The following is a 20,602-nucleotide window of genomic DNA, read 5'->3' as shown; positions in this document are numbered from 1 at the left end:
AGGGCACCTGCAACATCTTTAACCAAAGCATCATCTGGGATCCTGAAGACAGCCGGTTCCAGCATCTTTCTATCGACATTCATCCTTAGTTCCCACCCAACCTAGAGCCCCTGCAGGGTATGTCCATCCCATATGCTCATCTCCCCCAACATTCCCTACAACGATCTCTCCGTATTATACCTGGAAGGAGGGAAAACTGACATATGTTCTTTGGTATGAGTCATTATTTACCAAAAAAAACAAAAACCTTTTTTTTTAGCTACATGTAGATAGATGGCTGTGTGTTAGTGCTGGCTGTTTTCAAAAACAAGAAAGATATTTGTTGGGTCACTGTGGACTCCTGCTCCCAGCAGAGGGCAAAGCATCAAGGAAATGTTAAATTACTAGTCAAGGTATTAAAAACAAAGTAAAAATATCACTCTACTCCTAAAAAAAAACCAACATCTCTACAATAGCCCTCCTCTCTGGCTGGGGAGACAGAAGAGGAGGTCACAACACATTTGGGTTGGAATCCAAAGCCAGGCAAAGTTTACAAATACAGCTAATAAGTTTCATTTCTCCCAACATCGAAAGGTCCTTTCTTGACTAGCTTTTCACCTTGCCCAGCAAGGACTGCACATAGAGCATTTCAATCAGAAAGCAGATGGGCTCTGTCCCCTGCCTAGGAAAACCTTATTTACAGTGCTGTATATCCCTCATGGTGACCTCATATCTGGGACACGTTCCCTTCCCCATCTGCAAAGACAACTGTTCTCAAATGTGGGGGGGCTCTGGCTGCACAGTCCCATGATGTCACAGGCCAGGAGGAATCACTTACAAACTCCTGGGAATGTTAGACTGCTGCTTTTTGTTTGTTTTTCAGGGTGTGTGTGTGTGTGTGTTTAATGTCAGCTAAGAGGGGCTTCAAAAGTGGTCAGGAAAAGGAGGAAGAAGAGGGACCAAATACCACTGCAGAAAAGTTCCCTCGTTCCTGTCTCAAGAAAGTTCCTAGAACCTAAATTCTAAGCTGCATTTCTCTCGCATTCTCACAACTGAGCTTTCTTCCCATTCACTCATCATCAAAAGACAATCTATCTGGAACCATTTCAGGCAGTAAGGAAATATTTATCCAAGGAAACATATCGAGCACTAAGCAAAATGCCAGGCACTGTGGGAACCTATGGAAATAAGACACAGCTCTGCCCACAGGCTAATGGGGGGCAGGATATACATGCCAGGAAATGGCAATAAATTTATAGCACGATGTACAGAAAAAGTTGGCTTCTGGAAAGAAAGAGGAAATAATCAACTCTGCTTGGGGCAATAAGGTGAGGCTTCTCAAAGGAGGGTCGTTTTGATAGGGCTTTTAAAGGGCCAGCTCGATGACATCAGCACGTGGAACAAAGTGTTCAGCGCATCAGGCACGGCATGTGCGAAGGCACGGCCACATCAGGGAGCAGAGGTGCAGCCCCGAGCAGAGGGTGGAAAGTTCCTGGAGATGAGAAGAGGAGGAGCACAGTGGGGCCCAGGGCTTGAATCAAGACGCCTGGGATAAGCCCTCAGCGGAGGGGAGAAGAGAGTTGGGCCTGGAGGTCAAATGATGAGACAGTCAACGGGGGATTCATGGTTGCAGAAATGGCCCAGTGTAGCTTTTATTTCGTAAGAGAAGTCTTGTCAAAGAAATTCTGGGGATGCTCTTTAAAAGAAAAAAAGTAAAGAAACCAATACTAATCCTAGAATCAGAACGATCAATTCCTTAAGTTTCTCCATGAGGAGACTTCAATCACATATGCACGTGACCACAAGTGAATATAGAAAGGTGATAGAGAAGAAGAGAAGAGAAGAGTACCGATTCATTGGTCAAACTTCCACCAAAACCGCAAATGTGGTTTTGCAGGGAAACGTGCCTGTGCAGGGAAATGGTCCTTTTTAAAAAAAAAAAAAAAGCCATGTTGCACCTGGCAATATTTCTATCCTAATCCAAGAATCAAAAAACAGACTTAATTCTGACAATACTTCTAGATATCCTGCCTCCCCCATCAGCCTTGTTATTACTACCGTCTGCTTCATATGTCATTCCAAGGAGACCTAAGCCGTCTTGCTCCCCGTCGAGCCACATGTTCATGTTTTCATTAGTGGCTGAGTTAGTAATTGTGCCAACCTGGCCGATAATCACATGTGGGGCTAATTGAAAGGCGGAAGGATAAATGGGTGGTGAGCCTCGCCTTTTGAGTTCTCGGGTCTCTTGCTTTGTGATGGTCGCACTAGGGTGCAGCTGCCTTAGCAGCTCCCTGCTTCAGCTTGCAAGACTGACTTCCTACAAGACATCCCCAAGAAGAAGCCACATGGACCTATCCCGATGCAGCCCTGGGTGCTGGAGCAGCCGTGTGGAGACCCCTGCTAGTGCTGAGATGCTTATTCATTCACTGACTCGGCTTTCCTCCTGCAGTCGGCATCATTGCCTCTGTTTTGTGAGGTGGAGGACTTTGTGGACTGGTGCTGGGTTAATGGGTTAATGTTGGACTTGTGGGCTTGGGCAGCATTGGGTTGGGATGTTTTCGTGATGCACACTTTCTTTACATAAAACTCTCTCTTATACATGAGTTGCTGTGGATTTGTTTCTCTAAAGTACCTAGACAGTGGCATTACCTCTCCACATCTCCTCCCCACACATATGTTGTTAGGTCCTATCAAGTTGGTTGGGACCCGATGTACAACAGAACGAGACAAGGCCCAGTCCTGCACGAGCCTCACAACTGTTTCTGTAATTGAGACCACTTTTGCAGCCACTGTGTCAACCCATCTCGTTGAGGGTCTTCCTATTTTCTGCTGCCCAACTACTTTAACAAACATGATGTCCTTTTTCAGAGACTGCGTGTTAGACTAGGGTGATTGGAGAAACAAATCCAGTGATGCTCATCTATGTACAAGAAAGCTTGATATTAAGAAGTCATTATATATCAAGCAGGCATCCCAGTCCAACTCAAGTCCCTGAGTCTAATTCTAGTCCATAAGTCCTTCTTCAGAGTCACATAGCCACAGACTACAGGAAGATCACAGGCCACAGTCGCGTGGTTCCAAGGTTGATAGAAACCCGGCAGAGCACCAGCAGCTCTCGGAGTCAGCAGCAGAGTCCCAGCATACAGGAAGGGGCAGAGAGAGGAGGAGGTTCTCGGTTTGTGCCCATGTTTAAGAAAGCCACACCCCAGGGAGGCACCATCAAGCTGTGACTTGATTGACAGGTTAGATTCCACTCCTACACTTTCATGCATCTTCAAGTTGACACGAAATCATCTAACTACCACGACTGATCTCTCCTGATACCGTGTCCAAAGTCTGGGAGAGGAAGTCTCGCCATCCTTGCCTCAAAGGAGCATGCTGGCTGTACTTCTTCCAAGACTGATCTGTTGGTTCTTTTGGCCGTCCATGGTACTGTCAATATGCCCTGCCAACACCACAGTTCACATGCATCGATTCTTTGGTCTTTACTGAATGTCCACTGTTGACACGCACATGAAGTAACTGAAATTACCATGGCATGGGTCACGAGCACTTTAGTCCTTGTGGTAGTTACATAATTTGTTGTCAACTTGAGACTATTAATAGTGAATGGGGTGGAGTTTGGCCTGTCAATCAGGTCACAGCTTCATGACCTCATTTGGATGCACCATGGAGATAAATAGCTCGCTGGAGGCGGGACACACACTCACTTTCTGTGAGACATTCCTGCTGACAAGACACATGGAGCTACGCTGATGGCAGCCAGAGCCTTGGAGCTGGAGGAGCCACATGGAGACCCCCACCAGCTGAGATGCTTCCACCACCACGACATCCACAAGACTTTCCACCCACTGGCCTGTGATCTTCCTGCATTTGGCGTCACTGCATGTGTTGTGTGCATCTGAAGAGGAATTTGTAGTTTGGTATCGGACATATGGGCTAATATTGAACTTACAGACTTGATCTGGACTGGGCTGGGATGTTTTATCAATATACAATTGCTCTTTTATATAAAGTTATTTCTTATACACATGAGTGTCTATGAATTTGCTTCTCTGGTCAACCCAGACAAACACAGTCCTCAAAGTGACATCGTTGCTCTTCAACAAATTTATTTATTTTTTTTTACTCTTCAACACTTTAAAAGAGGTTTCATGCAGATTTTCCCAATGCGAGACAGCACTTGGTTACTTGACTGCTGTTTCCAAGAGTACTGACTGTGGATTTAAGCGGGATAAAATCCTTGATGGCTTCAATTTTCCTCATTTTATCATGATGTTACTTACCATTTGGTCCAGTTGTGAGAATTTTGGTTTTCTTCACATGGAGTTACAGTCCACACTGAAGGCTGTAACCTTTGATTATCATCAGCAAGGGCTTCCAGTCCTTGCTTTCAAGGAAGGCTGTGTCACCTGAATTATCATAGGTTGTCAAAAAAACCTCCTCCAATCCTGATGCCTCTTGCTTCTTTATATAGTCCTACTTCTCCGATGATCTCATCTGCTCAGCATACAGGGTGAGCCATTCTTCTCAGGGTTATCCAGTTTATTATGATCCACACAGGCAAATGCCTTTGCATAATCAATAGAACACACATAAACATCCTTCTGGTTTTCTCTGCTTTCAGCCAAGATCCAGATGACATCAGCAATGATACCCCTTATGCCATGTCCTCTTCTGAATCCAGCTTGAATTTCTGGGAACACCCTGTTGACAGACTGCTGCATCCAGTTGTGAATTGTCTTTAGCAAAATTTTAGTTGCATGAGATATTATATCCCACACGTAATACATAATTGGCTCACCCGGTCATCCTTCGACCCACAACTGGTGTTATCTTCAACAGGACTCTTTTCAGAACCTCAGCCTATATGGTTTCCTCACCCTCAACATACTCCCACAAACTCAGTTATGCCTTTATCTAAACACTTAATATTTCAGACCCAAATCTACTCCCCAGGGACCGTGAGCTCTGAAGTGTAAAAAACCGTATCTTATCCTCCTGGGTCCGAGAACCCACGTGGCAGACCCAGAACCAGAACTGATCCTGGCTTACAGAGAATGCACAAGAAATGCTGGCTCAACCATACTGCTCGGCTGGCAGCTGAACACACACTGTCAACAGGAAAGCGGCCAAGCTATATTGGGGACTGTTGGATATACTGTTTCCGTCTCAACCTGATCCATTCTTGATTCCCCATCATTCAGCACCCATGTGCCCCAAGCAAATGGATTTAGTCCATGTTTCATTTACCTAAACCCTATCTCCCACTTCCACTTGAAGAGCTCAAGCTGGTTCCTCCTATTGTAAAGCTCTCTCTTACCGTCCCATTTTCAAACGGCACCAATCCAAGACCAGGCTCACATGGTGTCCTTCCAGTAAAACATTCCTATACGGGCCTAACTGGAAGTGATGGCTTCCTCCTCCCAGAGCTCAGAGCGCTCTGTCTCCACCTACCTTGAGGCACTTATCATCTCTGCATGCACTGGAGGTCTGAGAAGCTGTCAGCCCCAGGCCCATCATGCCATCATCCAAGCCCACAGCACAGAACAATACGCATTACGCATGGGTTGAATGAATGATTACTTTGGATTCCACACAAAGGGATTGCCTTCTAGTATGTTTTAAGCACCTGGATAAGCCTTCCTCTCTTCAGGCCTTCGGAGACATCCTCCTTGGACATGTAGGCTTCGAATATGCTCTTTTTCTTCCCTCGCACGGACTTGTTCTTTGACGTTTTGTCACCTGGCGAAGCACCAACACCATGCGGGCCAGCCCCAGAGGACACACCTAGAAACATGAGGCAGCAATCAACTCTTTCCCAAGTTAGAGATTGTGTAGTTTTTTTGTTTGCTATTGTTTTTATTAAGCTGAGATTTTTATACCCTTCCCCCCACCACTGTCATTTAAAAGAGAGACTAAACTTGATGATTTCAAGCAGTCACAAGAAGGAAGGGATGGGTAGGGAAGCGTGGAACTAAAATGCACACAGATGAGACCTGCGACTTCAACCGGCCCCACATGTGCATGGAGCAGAATCTGAATAATGGGTTCAGGATGCTGTGCTCTTTACAGACACATGTTGTTTAAAAATAGGGATTACTAAAAGACTGGCACTTCGCTGGAGGAAATTGAACAGCTGTGCTCAATATAACAATAAACCAAGACAACTACCAACCACACCTAATTCTAGACTAAATAGCACTGGAGACTCTTGAACAGGTCACCAGAAGAGCTATAATTGCCCTCAGGCCCAACACCCACCCTCCACCTCCACACCCATTCCACTCGCTCGTGGTCTCCTGGGGCACAGAGGAGATTTCATCTTCTATTTTGCTACCTCTGGGAGTCCTCAGGGCCTGGAGGTCCAGCCGGTAGTCAGGGTGGCTCATCATGGATTCCGAGGACCACTATTCTCTCCAGATCCGGGAGCACCTGTGCTGCTCAGCTTCCAAGTCCTTCCTGCCCCGAAGAGCTCAGTTGTCACGAGCTGAAACCAAAGAGAGGTTGGTGGAGGGAGGGGAGTGGAGCTGTGGCCTCCTCTTGCCCACTTGGGCAACCCCTCGGGCCCGGGCACCACATTTCTCCCAAGTGTCTTTTCAAAGCCCTCCTGCCCCCAGTTGTGGAGCACAAGGAAGAAAGGAAGTCAGTCTGCAATTCTACTCAGCTGGTGAAACGCATGGCAATGGAAGGACACGTGCCTCTGCACAAGGCAAGGCGTCACAGATATGGACTTGGTCTCAAGCTGCTGCTGTTTGCTGTCCTAGTGATGCAGTGTGGACGTACTAGAACTGCTGCACTGGGTTGTCAGGGCTATGACTTTTGGGGATCCGACTGCCAGGCCCTACCTCTGAGACACTGCTGGGTGGGTTTGAACCACCAACCTCTCAGTTGCAGTTCAGTCCAGCTTAAGCATTTGGACAACCCAGGGACTCATCAGCCTGAAGAATAAATGAATAAACTAGGGCTCCTGAGCTGTGTCATCCACTAAATCTAACCTGGCACAAATAGCTTATCTCCGGGAAACCAAGTTAGCTTTGACTTCATTAACAAAACCTAACCCATAGCCACAACTGGAGGCACAAAATGATCTAAGGCAGTGGTTCTCAGCCTTCGTCATGCCGCCACCCTTTCATACAGTTCCTCATGTTGTGGGAACCCCAAACCATAAAATTATTTTCGTTGCTACTTCATCACTGTCATTTTGCTACTGTTATGACTCAGGGGACCCCTGTGAAAGGGTCATTTGACCCCCAAAGGGGTCGTGACCCACAGGTTGAGAACCGCTGATCTAAGGGGTCCCAGATGGTTCATTAGCTTTCAGAAATGGCAATGCTGGCGTTCGACCTCTATTTGCCTCCTCTTACCTGCCATCACCTCAAACCACTTATCTGGCCAGAAGTTTGAGCAGCTGCTTCCAAGAAGTACGAGAGCAGCTGCTTGGATCAGCAGACTGGAATGTAGGGCCCTGCAGCTGGCCCCTGGCTTTCCACCTGGACACCAAGCATGTCATCATAACTTCTCTTTTCTGGTCTCTGCTGGCAACCAGCCCAGCATTGAAACCTAGCCTTGCAAATTTCCAAAATCCTGGTGGCCAGTCTGCTTTCCCATAAAATGGATCAAGATGTCATTCTTAACACCCCTATTCCTCTGAATTTCCCACACACATCTTTCACCACCACCACATCATTTCTCTTTACGTTTCCATCCAGAGTAATTCAGAAGAGAGGCAACAGTGAGAAAGGACAACAGCCCACCTGTTGACACATGAAGAGGGTCAGAGATTTTAGCTCAGTCAAATTGTGGGAGAGAAAGAGACCTGGTCTGAGATGACAAGGTGGTTTCAAGAAGTTCATGGACAGATTCCTTTATCTTTTCATTCTGTTTTTCCCCCACCTTTGTGCAGACTCCGGTTATCAACGAGACGGTAGAAAACGTATATAGAGGAGCCCAGATGGCCCAGTGGGCTGAATCCCAACTTGCACCAGTCACTCATGACTCATCAAGCATTTCTTTCTGCAAGGGGCAGCGTTGTGCGCAGAGAGGGGCACGCAGGGTTACCTAGGTGAGACGCAGGCAGAGGCACCGATCATTACAACTGGGAAGGATGAGGAAATGTACACGTGATGAGAAACGAGAGTATCTCAGGCCAGGGAATCTCAGAGAGCTTCGGGGAAGAGCTAAGGAAGGAAAAGTCACGCCCAGAGGGTGAGAAAGGCATACTGCTGGCAAACAAACAAACAAAAAAAAACCAGCAAAAGTGGAGAGACGGAAATAGAGGCTGGGTCTTGCAACATGAATTCCATTTGAATAGTGTCTGCCTATAAGAAGGCATGCCGTGGCAAGGAAAACAAAAAGTTGGAATCAAATTGTTGAAGGCCTAGAAAACCAGTCCAGTGTTTCTAGGTTGCAGGGAGCGTCTAAAGCACATGAATGACCAAGCATGAATGAGCAGAAGAACCAAAGTGAAACAAACTCACTGCCATTGAGTTGACACCAACTCACAGTGACCCTATAGGAAAGGGTAGACCTGCCTCTGAGTTTCCAAGATTGTATCTCTTTAAGGGAGTAGAAAAAACAGTCTTCCTCCCTAGAAGTGGCTGGTGATTTTGAACTGCTGGCCTTGCGATTAGCAGCCCAATGCATAAACACTACGCCACAAGGTCTCCTCAGCAGAAGAGAAGACTAGGGAGCATTCACCACACACAGGATTCGGAATAGTCTGGCATGAGGCTAGACTAGCAACATCTGTGCATTAGGAAATAAGTCAGGCAGACCTGGTAAGAAAAAAGGTAGGGCAGAACTACAGTTATTCCAGTAGACAGTGATGAGAAGCGGCCCTTACCATCACACTGCACAGAAAAAGGTGCCACCACCTGGCAACCAGGCCCATCTGCAGGTAGCAGTAGTGGGAGGTTTCAAGCTAGGCGGTCTTTGGGAGATGAGAATTTTACTAAATTAATTCTATGCAGGATATTATTTACATCTACATAGCAGGGCATTATTTACATCAATGTAGCGTAATCTACGTCGTGCAATCTACCAAACACTTAAAAGCTGGAGAACAGAGAGAGAAATTAGCCATTCATTCACATAAGGAGAGTAGCCCAAAGCTTTCTAGAGTTGATGAGACTACCAAGAGGGTATGCCAATAGCAGATGAGAGACCAGAACAAAATCTGAGTTAGGGTAGCTTTTAGAAGTACACAGAGAAAGAAGTAGAACATTTTAACAAAGAAGTTTATAAGGAGACAGGGGAAGAACTAATAACGTCAAGTATTAAGGAGGCAAGGGAGAAAAGAATTCCCAAAGGAGAAGGTGGTTCATGGTTAGGGTTCATTCCCTTAGTAACAGTGGTTCTCAACCTTCCTAATGCCACAACCCTTTAATATAGTTCCTCATGTTGTGGCGACCCCCCCAACCATAAAATTATTTTCATTGCTACTTCCTAACTGTAATTTTGCTACTGTTATGAATTGGGCGACCCCTGTGAAAGGGTTGTTCGACCTCCAAAGAGGTTGCAACCCACAGGTTGAGAACCGCTGCCCTAGTAAGGACACAACTCCCCCAAATGCCAGCCTTGGGTAGGACATGGGATTGAAGTAAGTTGCCAGTGAAAATAATTCTAAAACAAATGCCAGAATCCCAAATGTGGTCCTCCATATACCGAGTCTGGAGGCAGACAAGAATACAACATCAAGGGACATTACGGCCAGCTAAATGAGACCACGACTCAAGGATCCTTGGCCAATTGCATCTGCACCTTTCCTTCCTAGCAGATATGTCACTTTGGGTGACTGACACCTAACCTGTCTCTCTGTCTCAAGGAGTAAGGAATGTCTGGTGGAGTTCTTCATCGTAACCCCAGTGGCTCCCACAGTACCATGCACAGAACAACCCCTCTTCAATGAATGGATGGGCTTGTTTCCATGGGCAAACAGCGAAACACCAAGTAGAGCAGGGTCGTTCAGGGAAACTGAACTGAAAACAAGCCAGCACGGAGAGAGTAAAGAACAAGGAAATCACCTAAATAGGAAAAAGAGTCAAAACTTACCATCGGAGGTGATGGAAATATGCTGAGCATACAAGACTGCCGATCAGATGAATGGAGGAGTTTTCTCTTCCCAGCAAGGCAGTGGTGAAGATCTAGTAACCCGGGAGAATTCCTGGGCACTCAAAGTCTGATAGATTGAGAGCACAAGTCAATCGCTGTTCAATAGTCAACAGTTTCTAGGACCAAGTGCCACTGATAAACTGCCCAACTGCCCTGCACTCATCTCAAGAGAAGGATTTTACCATGGGCACATTGCACCTGAAGAGGTGAGTTGGGGTAGGATGGAATCAGCACCCAGTTAGTGGTGTCATGGGTTCACACAATGCCATTGTACATCAAGGCAGGAATGAGGAGGTATTTGGAAAAGGATTACTTCAGGAAACGTACCCTTGAAGAGAGCCTCTGGGTGAAAGAAACACCTTCACCGCCTTCTATATTTCCCAAAGCCAGTACAACCTGTCGTGCATAACAAGTGCTCAACAAGTTGAATCAATAAGGGAGCCTCTTTAGAAGGAAAGAAACATGGAAAACCAGGAAAGAGGAAACCAAGTGAAAGAGAACAGAAACTAATGAACTACTGCTGCAGAAAAAAGATGACCTTACCTCTGAAATTAGAGAATAAATCATTAATCTTACAAATCAGAAGTATACACGTCAATTAGACAAGTGCTGTTAAAATAACCAGCTACTTACCAAATAAAAAGGTCAACATATCCCGACTTCATAATATAGAATAAATTTGTTTGAATAATATTTAAGTGTTTAAACATACAGAGGCCTACACAGAGAGAGACACACACAGACAACCTCTGATAGAAAGGGAGAAGGAGAAAAAAGGCAAGGGGAAGAACTTTGAAAATGGTTGAATGAGAAGCCTGGAAAATCAAACCTCCCAGATAGTAACAAGAAAATCAGACATCATTATCCCAGAAAACTTGGGAACTCTAGAAATGTTCTGAAAACATACAAGAAATTGAAACGTGTTTATTCAAGAACATCTATTGCATCTCAGTGGGAACAGGGAACTTGAGGGTGCTTTAGCCTCGGGCTCCTCCCAACCTACACCTGTTCCAGTGATGTGTCACAGGTATGTGGTCACAGGGAAGCCATGAAGAATGGCCATTATAATGTCAGAGAAAGCTAAATTTCTTTGGAGTGCAGCATTTGAAATTCCAAGTCTAGGTGCATCCTCAAAAACACAGTCCCAGGAGCAAAACTCAAGGAAGGTCAATATCACAAGTAGTCTGTGCTTGCGACAGATCTGCCAGAAATTTCACAGTGAGCCCTGAGAAGGTTCTGCTTTTCAATAGTAGTCTGCATGCTAGCCTGCAAAGCTGCACACATAGGCAAGAATGCAAACCTGCAGGAGCGCAAGGAGATACTCCATCTAATTAGCCCAGGCAAGTCACTCAACAAACAAAAAGAGCGACCACCACAAATCCTGAGGAAGAAAAAAGAATCAGAATCCAGAATTCATTACTACAAATGTCCAATTTTAAACAAAATATGATAAGATATGCAAGGAAGCAGAAAAGTGTGATCCAAACACAAGGTTTAAAAAAAAATCATTTCAGCACTGATGAAACACACAATATTCCTCTGGTACTTTGAGGATTCCTCACCCCACACCCAAGCCTGCCTTTCACTGCGGGCTAGACCAGAGCACGTACATTGTTACAACGAGCTCACAACGCCCGGAATCCAAGTCAGATAGACCCCTCAGGAAGAGAAATGGGAGTAGCGATACCAGGAGGGTAGGGTGCAGGGAGGAGGGGAGGTAAGGGGAACCGATCGCAATGATCTACACATAACCCCACCCCCCACCCCACCCCACCCCACTCCCGGGGGATGAACAGCAGAAACCATGGGGCAAGGGATATAGCGGTAGGTGTAAGATATGAAAATAATACTAATTTATAACTTATGAAAGGGTCATGAGGGTAGGAGGGGCGGAGGGAGGGGAAAAAGAGGAGTTGATACCAAGGGCTCAAATAGAAAGTAAATGTTTATAAAAGGATGGAAATATATGTACAAATATGCTTCATATGATTGATGTAAGGATTGTTATAAGTGCTGTAAGAGCACCAATAAAATGATCTTTAAAAAAAAAAAAAGCTTCAACAGACTGTCTCTGAAGGAGTCTAGACGTTGAACTTGCCAACAAAGATGCCAAAGCAGTCATTACAAATATTCCTATAAATACTTCCTTAAAGAAATCATGATAGAAAAGGTAAAGAAAATCATGATGATATTGAACTCAATATGTTATAATAGCAAAAAAAAGATGTAGGAATAATAAAAAAGAACAAAACTGATTTGAAAGATCTCTAACTGAAATGAAAAAGTCAGAGGCTCAATAGCAGATTTCAGCTAGCAGAAAAAACCACCAACAAACCCGAAGGAAGCTCAATAGAAATTTTCCAACCAGAAGAATGAATAAATCCTCAGAGACCAAAAACACAAGTGAAATGGAATCTGAAATCATCCATCCATTTCATTTATCTTAATGTGTATGGTAGTTACATAATCTGGTGTCAATTTGGGACTTGAGAGGATTAAAAGTGAAGGGGTAGAGTCTAGTCAATGAGGCCTCTGTGCGGGCATGGTATTCTCCTGAGAATTCTAGGAACTCTGGTAGGAAACCCTGAGAGACACTCTACTGACAAGACACATGGCACTACACTGACAAACCTATGCCCTGGGAACTGGAGGAGCCACGTGGAGAACCCTGCCAGCACTCAGAAGCTTCTACCATAATTGGATCCACAAGACTTTGCACCCACTGGCCTGTGATCTTCCTGCATTCAGCGTCATTGCATGTGTTTCGTGAGTCTGAAGAGGACTTTATAGATTGGTATCGGACATACTGATATTGGACTTATGGACTTGATCTGGACTAGGCTAGAATGTTTTCTCAAGTGCTCTTGTATATAAAGCTCTTTCTTACACATATATGAATGTCTATTTGTTTCTCTAGTCTATAGCCAAACACAATGTGTGACCACTGAATTATTTTATCCCTCACCTTCCTTTCCCCTTTGGGTCCTAAGACTGTTTAACATGTTATAGGTTGAACTATATGCCTAAAATTTATATGTTGTAAATCCTAACCTCAATATCTGTGGTTAAAATCCCATTTGGGAATGGGTGGACTTTGTTAAGGTAATGAGGCAGGATTAGTGTAGGGTCTATCATGAGTTCGTCTCTTTTGAGATTAAACAAGCAGGAGAGCAGGTAAACATGGGATGAAGTATGTTCCATGACATGTGGAAGTCTCCAAGGAACCAAAAGCAGCTGAAGACACGAGGAAGGACACAGACAGAGCCCTTCCCTTATGCCACAGCCAAAGACCTCACACAAAAAGAAAACTTTTAGCATGCACCGTTTAAACTTTGAAATTTCTATATAAATTGGTTTTGTTCAGGTGTGCCCATTTCATCCAGGGTTTCCCTTTTTTTCCCTTTTGTTTTTTCTTGCTTATTTTCTTTTCGGCAGGGCACTATATAAAATAGCACCTGTGCTTTTCATAATGCCTATAGCGGCACATAGGTACTTGGGACATATTGTCAGGAAAGGCCAGACCCCGGCGGTGGAGGACACCGTGCTTTGTAAAGCGGAGGGGCAACGGAAAAGAGGAAGCCCCTCAAGGAGACGGACTGACACTGCACTGCAGCAACAGTGGGTGAGGCAGGGGAAGAATTACAAGGCTGCGCAGGACCGGGCGGTGTCTCCTTCTGTTGGGCATCAGGTCGCTATGGGTCTTAACTGATAGATGGCCCCTAACGATGTGCCTTCTGAAATGATGAAACTGTTCTCTATCAGCAAATCTGAAATGGTAACCACTAGTTACATGTATCTTTTGAGCATTTCAAAGAGTACCTAGTACTAATGTTTTAAGTGACTTAATTCACTTAAATTTAAATAGCCGTAGGTATTTTAACTCTGTATAATGTAAATCCAACAAGACAACAGTCATTAGACAGAGCCAAATGCATGGCGCGTCTTTGCTTTTCCTTCTTTCCGGTGTCTCTGATAGCTCACCTGTGGTCACTTTCAGAGGCAGAGGTCTGAAGAGTAAGCTAACATCTTTTCTGAAGCGTGGGTCATCTGGTGACAAGTTTTTCACTCTGTCTTTGGTTTGCTACAAGCTTTCTCTGAAGTACCAAGGAGCAGATTTTTTAATCCTGTTTGTTGTTAATGAGATTTCTCAAAACTACTGTTTGATAATCCTTGTCTATTTTGACGTTTTCAGCCAAAATCTCTTCAATATCACTTCTGCCGCATTGACTGGTTCTCCTTTGACTGGGACTCCAATGTCATGGCTTTTATCTTGCCCAGGTGTCTTCCCTGTCACGTTCAACCTTTGCATTTTTTCATCTCTGCATCCTTTAATAATTCTGTCATTATCTGCATCTAATATAGTAAACCCATGAAGTTCCTGATTTCGATCATTGTGTCTTCAAGTATCAAATTTCCACTTAATTCTTTTACTTCCTAATTATCTGCAAAAATTGCTGAATCTTACTTTTTACCTTTCTGTACTTACTGCTATATTAACATTTACTTCTGATAATTCCAATAGCTGGTCAATATATGGGTCAAATGCTATCTTCTGTTGTTTCTACTTGTTTCCATCATGGTGGCTTACCACATTGGGCTCTTGTCTTTTAATTACACCCGAGTCATTGTTTTTCATTGCTGTCAAGTCTACTTCACCTCATGATAACCCAGTAGAACTGCTCCATGGGGTTTTCAAGGATGTGAGCTTTCAGATGTGGCATATCTTCTACGGCACCTGTGAGTGAGTTCCAACCCTCAACCTTCAGTGATCACTTAATTTCTTAACAGGTTGCACTACTCATGGACTCCAGCCTATAAAGTACCTTTGCAAAAATTTTCTAGTAATAATCTGAGACCTAGCATAATGTTAGCATCTTCCAAATAAGATTTACAGTTGCTTCTGCCAAGCCCCTGAGATGAATGAAATCTTGAATCATCTCAATCTAACAGAAGGGTCTTAAATATTCAGAGTAGCTATAGAGCCCTGGATGAGCAGCTGAGTGGCTACCACTTGGCTGCTAATCCAAAGATTGGTGGTTTCAAACCCCCAGACACTCCAGAGGACAAAGAGGTAAGAGGCTACTTCTGTACAGACTGCAGACTTGGAAACCCTATGAGGCACTTCTACTCTATATGAATTGCAATTCACTCAGTGGCAATAGGTTTTGGTCTCCGGTTTTATCTAGATCTCATTTACCGCTACTTCAAGGTTGGGTCCATTCAGGATCCCAATCCCAAGTAGATGCTCACCAGGGTCACATAACACCCACAGTAACAGCTTCTGGCTCCCAACCGCCCTCCCCTTGCCCTCAGAGACTATGAAAGCACTGCTCAGATTTGTCAGCTTCTCACTTTTTTATTTGATCTCTTCACAATTAGCAAATATCCCTAGAGTTACTCTGCCCATCTCCTTAAGCCTCTATTCTCTTTTAAATCTTATTTTATTAAATCTCAAACACTTTCAAGTACCTTTTGTTATTTGGTTGGTTGATTGGTTGGTCCACTTTTCTAGCTGTTCCAAATAAAATTGATTTTCAACTATTTTCTGGGTGAGACCTGGAAGTGGAAGTCTCATTCTTACACATTTTCAGTCAATTCCTAAATTCCTCCCTCCCTCCTAAGTACCTCCCATATGCCTACATGATTCACCTTTCTCCTTGACTAAACTCTATACCTTCATCTGTGCTTCTCTCCTTTCCCGTGTTAGAGGTAGAGATGCTGCTAGTGTTTAGAAGGCAATCTCCTCAACATGTGTTCTTCATCTGTCCATTCTAGAACGTTGCCACAATCATTATTCTCGCCACTGGTACCCCGACAGCAGAGGCCTGGGCCTACTCCTCCTCTGCTCACTTCACACCATCCGCTACCATTACATTTCTCACACGTAATCTAGTCTTCCAACTTCTCTTTCCCCCATGGCATACTCTTTGGAATATGGCTTTTGTTCTTCACTCCACATTGAAATGCATTTGAATCACAGGGCTGGAAAAGAATACTGAAAGTATTATGGCCTGCCAGAAGAACAAACAAACCTGTCTTGAAAGAAGGACAGCCAGAATGTGCCTTAGAAGCAAGGATGGTGAGACTTCATCTCACATACTTTGGACATGGTATCAGGAAAGATCAGTCCCTGGAAAAGGACTCATAAATAAATCTGTCTCCAAAGAAGTACAGCTGGAATGTGCCTTAGAAGCAAGGATGGTGATGCTGCATCTCACTTACTTTGGACATGGTATCAGGAGAGATCAGTCCCTGGAAAAAGACTTGTGCTTGCTACAGTGAAAAGGCACCCAAAAGAAGACCCTCGGTGAGATGGACTGATGCAGGATGTGGTAGTTGGGTGATTTGGTGTCAACTAGACACTCCTCGCTAGGGGTGGAGTCAAACCTGTCAATCATGCTCATTGAGGCCTACTCGGGTGTGGCCTTCTTAGAACAGAAGGAAGCTGGTAGCCGCCCTCTCTCTCTGTCCCTTCCCCTTCCTGCTTGCTGGGGCTCTGCCACTGACCCTGAGAGCGGCCAGTGCCCTGCCACGTTTCCACTGACCTTGGATCCACATGACTTTGCACACACCGGCTTGTGATCTTCCTGCATTCCCTTATCATTGCATGTGGCTGCATGAATCTGAAGAGGGACTTGTGGACTAGCACCAGATTTGTGGCCTTGAGTTGGACTGGGCTGGGAGGCCTTTTGGAAATGTGAGTACTTCTCAATATAAAGCTCTTTCTTCTACATAGATGCGTATCACTGGATTTGGTTTTCTAGGCAACCAGGCCTCGCACATAGTGGCTTCAACAATGAGCTCCAACGTAGCAATTGTGAGGATGGTGCAGGACCTGGTGGTATTGTGTTCTCTGTACACAGGGTCTCTGTGAGTCAGAACCGGCTCAACAGCACCTAGCAACAGCTACCATGAAATGAAGCTCGTAGATTCCTGGGAAGGAAACAGCTCATTACTATACTGTGGCATCTTCTCAGAAGTTATCTTTTCCTGGCCATGCCAGGGCCGGACACCAATGGTCTCCAGGACAGATGAATCTCCTGGTTCTTTCACCCTCTCTTGAGAACTCTCAGTGTCCCTACTGAGTCGTCTTCTTTACGATCGCTTAAATTTCTTCCATGTGTAAGGTTCTATTCTTGGGCCTCACCTCACTCTGCTGTTATAAGTTTTAAATCAACAACTCTAACCTTGCTCTCCAAAACTCTTTTACTTTTACTTCCAACTTCCTTCTGAATAATGTTGGCAAGCACTCTGAATGCAACATGTTTCTAATTCAACTTATTATTCTCTTCAAACTAGATTTTCCGCCTCCGTACTGCATCCAAATTAATGACATCATTATCATCGCTAGGCAGCAAACAGTAGTCATTTCATCTTTCTCTCCATTAGCACCCTCAGAGCAAACACCATCTCATCTGTCTTGAGAGTGTGTCCTAAATAGGTTTCTTCCTTTGCAGCTCGATTAGCACCGTCTGACTTCAATTCCTTGCAATAGTGTAACCTGCAGATGACAAGCTTCTTAACAGATCTCTCAAAAACTAATTTCTTCTCTTTATTCCATGTTTTACTCCTAAAACACAAAAAATATTCTACAGGGAACGCTGTTTCAAAATCTCTCAGGGTCCCTAGTTGTGACTCTGTAATCTAATTCTACCTGACCTTTTCAGTTTCATCTTCTCCACTTAAGAGATGCGCACATCTTATCAATACCACACCAGTTAGATATCTAATGAAAATGATAAATTGAGACAGCCTGTGTTTGGCACTAAACTGAAAAATGACTTATACAAGCCAGGACAGCAACAATACACTACAGAGAAATCATCAACCACCACCTGCAGATTCTGAGTAAAGAAAACAGGAAGCCTGTTGGACAGTGTAGCTATGGTAAGTGGCACTGCAGTGAGTGTCAGAGAGGGGACAGCTTTTCCCCAAGGACAGCCCAGCCACTGAAGTGGTACAATACAAGCGGCTAAAATGGCAAAAGAAATCCCACAAGCTCTCTGGCCAGAAGAAAGGGGAAAAGCCTAAGTGACCAGAGTTGGCTGAAGGAGCAATCTGGAAAGGGAGAAAGGCAGAGAAAGGGTCCCCCCAAGTTTTACAAACATTGCAAAAGTCTCATGCTGATCTCATAATGGTGCATGTGTGCAAGACAAACTCAAAGCAGCACTACAACAGCTCAAAAAATCAGAATGAGATATAGTCTTCTACAGAAAGCAAGTTTTACTGTCTGAGCCTAAAGGGTCTTAGGCTAATTGCTAAAACAAACAACTACCAACAAATCAGCATTCTTCAGATTAACTTCACAGAATTAAAAGTCTACACAAGATAATATTAACTATGTCCAAGACTCAATCCAAAATTACTTGACATACAAAAACTCAGAAGTTGGGACCTCTTCTAAGGAGAAAAGTAATTTAATACACGCCAATCTCAAAATGACTTGGATATTAGCATGATCAGACAGGGACTTTCATGCAGCTATGATAACTACGTTCAATATAATAAAGGGAAAGTTACTCAAAATGACTGAGAGAAAAAAAATGAAACCTCAGAGGAAATTTACCTAAAATGGAAATCTGAACACTGAAAACAACGCGATCTCTGAAAGTAAAGATTCAGTGGATGGCCTTCATAAAAACATAAAAGACATAGAAGTGGAGCTGATTATTATTTGTTTCCGGTGTTCGTCCTTAAGAAGCTACTGAAGAACGTGCTCCACCAAAATGTCGAGGAAGCCAAGGAAACAAAGGCCTGGGCGCAACAAGAGCCAACAATACAAAAGAAAACGAAATGCCCAGACATTCCCAAGAAAGGCAGACAGAACCCCCCGCTGGAACCCCCAGGCTGGCCTTTTTCACCAGGCACAGAGGGCTGGAGTAGATGAGATGAGATAAGATCCCGGGGAGAGTGGAATTGTGGAATTGTGCGTCAAGGGATAAACTGTTAGCATCAAGATCCCCAGGTCCTAAGTGCGGATGGCCTTTTTAAGTCCCAGGCAGAAAGCATGAGTGAACCTGGCCTACACCTTGTTCTTTGCTACTCTTGATCACAAACCAGGCCTGGGAACCCATCCTTCCCTGTTCAGTCAAGACTGACAAAAGTAAATCAGAATTGGGGGGCAGGGGGTGAGGGAGAGTAGAGATATAAACTCTGGAATGGGAGGCCTGGGAGAGGTATAATGAGCCCTTTCAAGAGCCAGGGGGCATGAGGCTGGGTTTTTGCCTCACACACATCAAAGCAGTGCCACCAGCTGCCATCTTTGAGGAGGTCCCCTGTCTCCACTCTGTCTGTAAGACATCGGTTTTTAATGTCATGGGTCCGCTGCCCTTGGTTTCTCAGAGGGGGGTGCAGTATTTGGAACAGCCTCACGGGTTCTACCAGTCTCTATCTTATTGGTCTAAAAGACCAATAAGCCTAGTCTTTTAGTGATTTTGAGTTTCGTTCCACACCCCCACCCACCTGCACCCCTATTCAGGACCTGCTTGACCTGCCATTGTTTCCATTCTGGTGATCGTTTCAGTTCACCCCAATTTTTTAAATTCGGGTCTGTTCCAGGTTTGCTTCCATGTGTCACGACTGAACTGATCTGAGCTGCTTCCAAGTCCTGCCATAAACATAAGCGAGTCTCCTCCCCTCGGCGGCAGTAACTCCATTCCGCTAAAGCAGCTCCTTTCCCCAAGCAGGACCCACTCCTGGGCTTCTGCGTTAGTTACAGGGTGGAGTATCTGTCGGATGCTAGCTTTCACGGAACAAGTTTGAGAAAATAACAAGTCACAAACACGCACACCCAGGTGCTCACTAGTGCAAAAAGAGAGAAACCCTCAAGTCCAGACTAATAAGGCTGGTTGCCCACGGACAACGGGCGGGAACAGGGTGAAAGGAGGAAACTGGGCACCAGAGACAGGTGTGGAGTATTGCTTCACTGCTCTGCCTGTATGGGGGTTCTGACTTGGGGACTCGTGTTCTTGTCTCACATAATCCAAAGTGAAATTAAAAGAGCAATTAAAAATACACAATCATGGAGGAAATTGCCGCAAATAGAAACAAAAGGATCTTCCCTATATTTAAAATGAGAAACCTACATACTGTAGAGGTGGAGTGAGAACGACCCCAAGACACTTTTGGGCCTCGTGTTTCACCAAACCCTCGGGTTTCAGAGCAGGGAGAAGTGTTAACTTCATGAGGAAGCTCCTGCTAGTCCGTCTGCAGGGTTACCAGTCCACATACAAACTTCTGTACATTGCAGGATTGAGAAAGGAGCATATTGCACATGACGGGAGTCAGGACTGTCGGTGTTGGGTAAAAAAAAGATTACAGATCTAGACAGTGGGAAGGCAAAAATGAACCCTGGAGGTATCAGTGTGAACATACCCGAGGTTTCTCATGCCTAGAGATAGATAGAATACTACACATGTGAAAGGGGGAACCGATTACAGGGATCTACATATAACCTCCTCCCTGGGGGACGGACAACAGAAAAGTGGGTGAAGGGAGACGTCGGACAGGG

The 20,602-nt window shown here is 44.7% G+C and overlaps 1 protein-coding gene across 1 annotated transcript in view; it reads right to left on the bottom strand.

Moving 5' to 3' along the window:
- Positions 1-20,602, bottom strand: part of DIS3L2 (DIS3 like 3'-5' exoribonuclease 2) — a gene marked incomplete at its 3' end in the record, with an annotated part of 319,919 nt that overhangs the window by 255,980 nt on the left and 43,337 nt on the right. The window contains exons 2-3 of the mRNA XM_045294312.1: positions 6,320-6,469; positions 5,612-5,769 (exon numbers count right to left, since the gene is read on the bottom strand). Of these exons, the coding sequence (XP_045150247.1) occupies positions 5,612-5,769; positions 6,320-6,374 (213 nt within the window). The remainder of the gene's footprint in view (positions 1-5,611; positions 5,770-6,319; positions 6,470-20,602) is intronic.

This window comes from Echinops telfairi, unplaced genomic scaffold (genome assembly GCF_000313985.2).
Source record: "Echinops telfairi isolate 266 unplaced genomic scaffold, ASM31398v2 ScPeMD7_3;HRSCAF=10, whole genome shotgun sequence".
Lineage (NCBI taxonomy): Eukaryota > Metazoa > Chordata > Mammalia > Afrosoricida > Tenrecidae > Echinops > Echinops telfairi.
Note: the sequence above shows the minus strand (reverse complement) of the source record. Positions and strands in the feature narration are given on the sequence as shown.